General features: G+C 45.0%; 1 protein-coding gene and 1 pseudogene across 1 annotated transcript; both read left to right on the top strand.

Annotated features, from left to right (window-relative positions):
* The first annotated feature begins 240 nt into the window (after nucleotides 1-240).
* Nucleotides 241-2,709, top strand: LOC144805743 (uncharacterized). The gene has a single exon (XM_078672229.1). The coding sequence runs from the start codon at nucleotides 856-858 to the stop codon at nucleotides 2,686-2,688; it is 1,833 nt and encodes a 610-aa protein (XP_078528355.1). The 5' UTR covers nucleotides 241-855; the 3' UTR covers nucleotides 2,689-2,709.
* A 358-nt stretch (nucleotides 2,710-3,067) lies between these two features.
* Nucleotides 3,068-4,806, top strand: LOC144805744 (uncharacterized; annotated as a pseudogene).
* The last annotated feature ends 4,067 nt before the right edge of the window (nucleotides 4,807-8,873 follow it).

The raw sequence follows: 8,873 nt of genomic DNA, 5'->3' as shown, positions 1-8,873 counted from the left end.
GCCTCGCGGGGGAGGGCTGTATTGCATTGTGTGGAGTGTCTTTTACAACCAGTTAAACATTCTGAATTCTCATTCCATTATGTTTCCATTTAGTAATTTTAAATATCTTTACATCCAACAGAAAACAAGCCTTGAAGTTATGAAATGACCATCAATAATGAAGCGACGGCTGTAACTCTTCAATAATAGCAGAAATAATTAGCTCCAATATTCAGGAAATCATCAGCGCAGTCGGCAACAGAGGAACCTGCACACAAACTGACAGATCCCGGATGAAGCATCAAGGGCAGTTCAGTGATTGTAAGAGTCTGAGCTGTGCACCTCCTCGCCACAAGATGAAGAAATGACCTTAGGAAAATTAAGGCAACACCAATAACAAACCGCGTCCTGTATAAACAAGTGTCCTACACCAGCTTTGATCATGGGATCGGTATGATGTGATTACCGCAGTGCTCTGTTTTCTGAGATGATTATAAGCCATCATTCCGTGCTCTAGGTGAATTGTAAACTCTTTCTGGCCGAACCACAGTAACCAGAGAAGAGCACAACAGAGTGGAGCCAGACAACTGACGGGTAAAGGAAAGAGGAGTTCTTATATCTACAATACAACAGACTGTCCCGATTTGCACTGGCCAGAAGGAAGATACATCTTTACCCGCAATCGTGCATAGCCATAATCCAATCTAAAGGCACAATCGCCTACAAAGACACCTTCTACATTAGGAGAGTGGCAAATATTTGGTGGCTATCGCATTTTATTGTTAAAACAGAAATCAAACGTGCAAAATACTGCACACATATAAAGTGTGTGAGAAAAACCCAAGTGCTTTATGAGACATTTCGGCCCATCAGGAAATGCAATCATGGGATGTAGACAAATATATACCCGATCCACAGACACTAACCAAGAAAGAAGCATCATACACATGCAGCAAGAGCTTTAGTTTGTCATCACTAGGCAAGCTTCATCATCAAACCTACACAGGAGAAAAAACATTCAAGTGCAGTGAATGTGTAAAGAGCTTTGGTCAGTTATCAACCCTACAGATACATCAGCGTACACACACGGGGGAAAAGCCATATCATTGCAGTGAATGTGCTAAGTGCTTTAGTCACTTATCAAAGTTCCAACAACATCAGCGAATACACTCAGGGGAAAAACCATTCAAGTGCAATGAATGTGCAAAGTGCTTTAGTCAGATATCAGACCGAAATTGGCATCAGCGAACACACACGGAGGAAAAATCTTATCATTGTAGTGAATGTGACAGTAGTTTTCGCGACTCTTCAGCATTAAGGTTTCATCAGCGAACACACACAGGGGAAAAACCATTCAAGTGCAGTGAATGTGCAAAGTGCTTTAGTCAATTATCAAACCTTCAAAGCCATCAGCGAACACACACAGGGGAAAAACCATTCAAGTGCAGTGAATGTGCAAAGTGCTTTAGTCAGACATCGAACCGAAAACGTCATCAGCGAACACACACGGGGGAAAAACCTTATCATTGTAGTGAATGTGACAGTAGTTTTCGCGACTCTTCAGCATTAAGGTTTCATCAGCGAACACACACAGGGGAAAAACCATTCAAGTGCAGTGAATGTGCAAAGTGCTTTAGTCTATTATCAAACCTTCAAAGCCATCAGCGAACACACACAGGGGAAAAACCATTCAAGTGCAGTGAATGTGCAAAGTGCTTTAGTCACTTATCAAACCTCCAAGAACATCAGCGAATACACATAGGGGAAAAACCATTCAAATGCAATGAATGTGGGAAGAGCTTTAGTCAGATGTCAAAACGAAAACGTCATCAGCGAACACACATGTGGGAAAAACTATTCAAGTGCAGTGAATGTGACAGTAGTTTTCGCGACTCTTCAGCATTAAGGTATCATCAGCGAACACACACAGGGGAAAAACCATTCAAGTGCAGTGAATGTGCAAAGTGCTTTAGTCACTTATCAAACCTTCAAAAACATCAGCGAATACACACAGGGGAAAAACCATTCAAGTGCAATGAATGTGGGAAGAGCTTTAGTAATATATCAGACCGAAAACGTCATAATCGAACACACACGGGGGAAAAACCATTCAAGTGCAGTGAATGTGGGAAGAGCTTTCGTCAGATATCAGCCCGAAAAACTCATCAGCGAACACACACAGGGGAAAAACCATTCAAGTGCAGTGAATGTGCAAAGTGCTTTAGTCTATTATCAAACCTTCAAAGCCATCAGCGAACACACACAGGGGAAAAACCATTCAAGTGCAGTGAATGTGCAAAGTGCTTTAGTCGCTTATCAAACCTCCAAGAACATCAGCGAATACACATAGGGGAAAAACCATTCCAATGCAATGAATGTGGGAAGAGTTTTAGTCAGATGTCAAAACGAAAACGTCATCAGCGAACACACATGTGGGAAAAACTATTCAAGTGCAGTGAATGTGACAGTAGTTTTCGCGACTCTTCAGCATTAAGGTATCATCAGCGAACACACACAGGGGAAAAACCATTCAAGTGCAGTGAATGTGCAAAGTGCTTTAGTCACTTATCAAACCTTAAAAATTATCAACGAATACACACAGGGGAAAAACCATTCAAGTGCAATGAATGCGGGAAGAGCTTTAGCCAGATATCAGACCGAAAACGTCATCAGCGAACACACACGGGGAAAAAAACCTTATCATTGTAGTGAATGTGACAGTAGTTTTCACGACTCTTCAGCATTAAGGTATCATCAGGGAACACACACAGGGAAAAAACATTCAAGTGTAGTTAATGTGCAAAGTGCTTTAGTCAATTATCACACCTTCAAACACATCAGCGAATACACACAGGGGAAAAACCATTCAAGTGCAGTAAATGTGCAAAGTGCTTTAGTCAGTTATCACACCTTCAAAGACATCAGCGAACACACAAGGGGGAAAAATCGTTCAAGTGCAGTGAATGTGCAAAGTTCTTTAGTCTGTTATCACACCTTCAACGTCATAATCGAACAGACACGGGGGAAAAAACATTCAAGTGCAGTGAATGTGCAAAGTGCTTTAGTCTGTTATCACACCTTCAACGTCATAATCGAACACACATGAGGGAAATACCATTCAAGTGCAGTGAGTGTGCAAAGTGCTTTAGTCGGTTATCACACCTTCAAAGACATCAACGAACACACACAGGGGAAAAACCATTCAAGTGCAGTGAATGTGCAAAGTGCTTTAGTCGGTTATCACACCTTCAAAGACATCAGCGAACACACACAGGGGAAAAACCATTCAAGTGCAGTGAATGTGCAAAGTGCTTTAGTCGGTTATCACACCTTCAAAGACATAAGCGAACACACACAGGGGAAAAACTATTCAAGTGCAGTGAATATGCAAAGTGCTTTAGTCACTTATCAAACCTTCAAAATCATCAGCGAATAAACATAGGGGAAAAACCATTCAAGTGCTGTGAATGTGCAAAAAGCTTTAGTCAGATATCAGACCGAAAACGTCATCAGCGAACACACACGGGGGAAAAACCTTATCATTGTAGTGAATGTGACAGTAGTTTTCACAACTCTTCAGCATTAAGGTATCATCAGGAAACACACACAGGGATAAAACCATTCAAGTGCAGTGAATGTGCAAAGTGCTTTAGTCACTTATCACACCTTCAAACACATCAGCAAATACACACAGGGGAAAAACCATTCCAGTGCAGTAAATGTGTAAAGTGCTTGAGTCAGTTATCACACCTTCAAAGACATCAGCGAACACACACGGGGGAAAAACCGTTCAAGTGCAGTGAATGTGCAAAGTGCTTTAGTCTGTTATCACACCTTCAACGTCATAATCGAACACACACGGGGTAAAACCATTCAAGTGCAGTGAATGTGCAAAGTGCTTTAGTCAGTTATCACACCTTCAAAGACATCAGCGAACACACACGGGGGAAAAACTGTTCAAGTGCAGTGAATGTGCAAAGTGCTTTAGTCTGTTATCACACCTTCAACGTCATAATCGAACAGACACTGGGGAAAAACCATTCAAGTGCAGTGAATCTGCAAAATGCTTTAGTCTGTTATCACACCTTCAACATCATAATCGAACACACACGAGGGAAAAACCATTCAAGTGCAGTGAGTGTGCAAAGTGCTTTAGTCGGTTATCACACCTTCAAAGACATCAGCGAACACACACAGGGGAAAAACCATTCAAAAACAGTGAATGTGCAATGTGCTTTAGTTGGTTATCACACCTTCAAAGACATAAGCATACACACACAGGGGAAAAACCTTTCAAGTGCAATTAATATGTAAAGAGTTTTAGTCAGTTATCAGACCTAAAAAGTCAGCAGCGAACACACATGGGGAAAAAACCCTATCATTGTAGTGAATGTGACAGTAGTTTTTGCAGCTCTTCAGCATTAAGGTATCACCAGCGAACACACACAGTAGAAAAACCATTCAGGTGCAATGAATATGGGAAGAGCATTAGTGAATTATCAGACCTACAAAGACATCAGCGAACACACACATGGGAAAAACGATATGATTTTCAACAAAAACAATAGGTCCAAGGATTCCAGGCCTATATCAGTTTTCACAATTTTTATAGAGGCAAGGGAATCATACTCAAAGCTCTGGACCCTATGAGCTTCAAAATTGGAAAAGTGTTGAGTAAAGTATGAGTATGTATTCCTGTTGTGTAGATGTATTAATTTGAGGCTAAATCCTTTTTCCTTGGATGCAAAGTGCAGTTCAGACGTAAAAAAATCATTAAATTTTCATTAAAGTTTTTCCAAACAAGTCCTTTATTGATTCAAGATTGAACACAAACAGCCGACACGTGTTTCGCCCTGTGTGGCGAGTGGCGCCAGGGCTTTCTCAACGCTGTAAATAAAAATAAAGTGTATTTTATCAAAAGATTTCTCTGTAGTTTGAGTGACCCCAAGAGAGCAGAAGTAAAGAAACCAAAGAGTGCAGAGGAATAAGTGGAGCTAGGGGAGTCTTCAAATTGCAGATTTTAAAAGAATTTTTTCAATTTTTGATTGGATTAAAATACCAAGGCAAAGCTTCTAAACTAAGTTCAGAGTTTCCTTAGAGAAGAATATAACTAAGTAACATATGTGTATATGTCAGAAAAGGTAGGGGGGAAGGGGTGATAAGGAAGAAGAAAAAGAAGAAGAGTGAGAATTCCAATATAAAAAGTGGTATTTACATGTAATACTTAGTGATCAGATATTATAGATCATGGAGACAATTGCATCATTTTGAACTATTATACCACATTCCAGGTGATGCATGCAATCTGATATAAGGGACCCTATTTTGCCTTACAAGAATAGACAGAAGTGAGATTTTAGAAAAGGGAATATGAAAACACCCACGATGTCTGTGCAAGGGATAGCTTAGAGCTTTTACAGAAACAGTAACAATACCTATTTCAATTTCATTTGAACATTCTGTGTGTTTCTTCAGTTTTCATCGTTGTGTATAATTGAAAAAAAGATGGTTTCCCAAACTTAATTCTGTAGGTAAAATAACTCATTGATTGCTGGGAATGATGAAGAGCTTTAGTCAGTTTTCAACTCATGAAAACATCAACAAACACTCACAGGGGGAAAGCCACTGAAGTGCAAAGTCATCCCACCTACAAAATCATCAGTGAACACAGGGGAAAAAAACATTAAACTGCAGTGAATGTGTGAAGAGCTTTAGTCGATTATCAAACCTCCAAACACATCAGCGGACACACAGGGGGGAAAAACCCTATCATTGCGGTGAATGTGATAGCAGTTTTTGCTTCTCTTCAGTATTAAGGTATCATCAGCGAACTCACACAGTAGAAAAACCATTCACGTGCATTGAATGTGGGAAGAGCTTTAGTCAATTATCAGACCTACAAACACATCAGCGAATACGCACGGGAAAAAACTATATGATTGCTGTGAATGTTTGAAGAGATTTAGTCAGTTATCAACACTGGGAAAACATCAACAAACACACACAGGGGGAAAGCCACTCAAGTGCAATGAATGTGGGAATTGCTTTAGTCGACGATTAGAGCTACAAAGTCATCAGTGAACACACAGGGGGAAAACATAGATGGGCACTGAAAGTGAGAATGGTGTTTGTCAATTTTCGATCCCACGCAGCCCTCAGTGAATACACTCCTTAATTTAACTCACATGGAAATATGGGTCGCTTAAATCTACAGGCAGAGGCTTACCATTTTCTCCGAGGATTCGAAGGGCAGTTCCGCCCACACGGCTTGCCGCTCCCGCTTCGCGGGAGCCGCTTCGCACAGGAGTGCGTTTGTAACCCACAGCACCTGGACATTGTAGGCGGAGGCAAGGGCGCGAGGCAAGGCGTGGGCTGCGAGTGTGCAGGGACTCCAACATCCAGGAGTCCCTGCGAGACCACGGACTGACCATCCGGTCCGCTCTCCCCGCCGGCCCGCCCCCCGCCCCCCTGTGAGTGTAAAAGGCGCTTTCCCCTGCCACTTGTTGGGTCGCTTAAATCTACAGGCAGAGGCTTACCATTTTCTCAGAGGATTCGAAGGGCAGTTCCGCCCACACGGCTTGCCGCTCCCGCTTCGCGGGAGCCGCTTCGCACAGGAGTGCGTTTGTAACCCACAGCACCTGGACATTGTAGGCGGAGGCAAGGGCGCGAGGCAAGGCGTGGGCTGCGAGTGTGCAGGGACTCCAACATCCAGGAGTCCCTGCGAGACCACGGACTGACCATCCGGTCCGCTCTCCCCGCCGGCCCGCCCCCCGCCTATCACGCCCATTATATCTCGGCTCAACACTCCCGCAGCGCGGGACGCAGCCCGGGGCGAAGACCGGGCAAAGAGCGGGCCGTTTGAGGCCGTTAGAGGTCGGAAGAGACCGGACCGGGCCCCCCCTCTAACGCCCCCGCTAAATTGCCCCATTATTCACCCCAATATGTCCTCCAGAGCACTAAGGAGTAAGTCTGTACAACAAGGCGCAAGTACTTTGGAAAAATTCTTCCCCAAGGCGAGCTCCCAAATTAGCAAGTGTCATTCACTCATGGACTCTCATCTTGAGATGGGGCCTGAAAGTGTGTTCTTGGACCCTGGGGAATCAGCCACAAATGATGTTAGCACACCCATCACCATGGACGCCACCCATATGTCATTACTGGACAGCATTGACCAGACTATTGAGTCGGTGCTTCGACAGTTAAGAACTCCTGTATCGCAGAGGGACCAAGATTCCTCACGGCCATCGGGGATTTCTGACCATTCTGTTGTTCTGGATAACACAGGGCCAAACATGCTGGAAGCGGGCCAAGCGGTCCAGTTAACAGACCCCGTAGATAGTGGGGTGGTACAGCCTTTGAAAAGGAAAAGGCCTGCTGAAATAAAGAGGACAAAAAGGGCAAGAATTGTTGTATCTGAATCATCCCTCGAAGAAAGCACAGATATTTCGGTCTCCCCAGAGCTTAGTCTATCTGGGTCTGGGTCGGGTCCTGTGGCCTCGCCAGCCCCTGTGTTATCACCAGTGGCGGCGGGTCCATTTATCTTTGGTGGGGCATCCTCCAATAGCTCAGATATAGTAATTAACTCACTTACAGCTATTATTAAGAATCTGTTAACCCCCATCTCAGTCAGATTAGAGGCTATAGAGAATCTACTCAAGTCCCGGGAAAACAACCACACTTGGAAAAGCCCTGGTATAGCTACTAATGTTCCTATAGCTATTGGGGAACCTGGTGGGAATAGTTCACTTCCTTCTACATTGCCCCAGGTTTCCAGTAGGGTATTGCCTAGTGCAAATGGTGCGTCTACGTCTCAGTCGCGCACTTTGCTACCCCCAGCACCTAGGCCCCCTGTTCCGGCCCCCAGGAGTTCTAAGTTACCACCTGCGCCGCAACTCGCGCCGCAGTCAAGGGCGACAGCGGGTCTTATAATTGCCCCGAGCGATGGTCTTGCCCCCCCCCTGATAGACGTAGGGTGGTCAACCTGCCCCCAGAAGCTGTTCCATACACGGCAATCATGGTGGGAGTTCCTGAGTTAACTGGTGATGTTAGGGAGTCTCATGACTCCCTACGTAACAAGGTTATAAGTTGGCTCAGCATCAATAGACCGCTGCCTCCAAACCTGAAGGGTGAGGTTCTGATGGTAAGGCGGATTCCATGGATTGGCCCTACTACAAAGAACAGGGCAGGGGACTGTATCGTCCTAAGTTTTAAGAGCCCACACGTTGCTAACTATATCTGCAACTGGCTTGTAAGGCCTGACAAGTCCAAAATAGAACTTGTACCCCTTTCTCATTTCTATCCTAGTGGTAGCAACACGGCGGGAGGGAGGGAGAAGGGGTGGACTAGGGTGGGCTTTGCTGTAGATGGCTCCCGCTACAGACCAAGGCACTCCCTACCAATTGCCCAGGCAAACTTCATACATCAGAACAGGTTTTCCTGTTTGGACCAGGTCGATTGACCACAAACTAGGGTAGGCCTGTCGGGTCCTGGGAAGAGGGTGGACGCTGTGCATGGTTGTGTGGGACCGGGTGTGGTCCCCTTGTTGGAACCAACCCGGCTCCACACCGCTTATGAGCAAGGGGCTGACATGGACGCCAATCTGTGCCAACTGGGTCCCCCACTTAACAACGGGCCTGCCCATACTCTGCAAACAGGGACAGTGGAGCGGGCCGGCCCTGCCGCCATCGCTGTCGGCGGAATTGGTTCCCTAGACGCTGGTTCACCCATGGTCACCCCGCAAGCTCCTGTTGGAGCTCAGGGCATCCTGCCACCTGATCCAGGACTGAGAATTCTCTCCTGGAATGTGGCAGGAATTGCGAACAAGGAAGGCTCTCCGGAATGGGATTGCTTGGTAGATGGATGTGACATACTCCTCTTCCAGGAGACTTGGGCGA

The sequence above is a fragment of the Lissotriton helveticus genome (assembly GCF_964261635.1).
Source record: "Lissotriton helveticus chromosome 1_1 unlocalized genomic scaffold, aLisHel1.1 SUPER_1_unloc_21, whole genome shotgun sequence".
Classification (NCBI taxonomy): domain Eukaryota; kingdom Metazoa; phylum Chordata; class Amphibia; order Caudata; family Salamandridae; genus Lissotriton; species Lissotriton helveticus.
This window is presented reverse-complemented; position numbering and strand designations above follow the sequence as displayed.

What these genes read in the sequence shown, in the direction of transcription:
- LOC144805743 (XM_078672229.1), top strand. Translation starts at nt 856, where the DNA reads ATGCAATCATGGGATGTAGACAAATATATACCCGATCCACAGACACTA.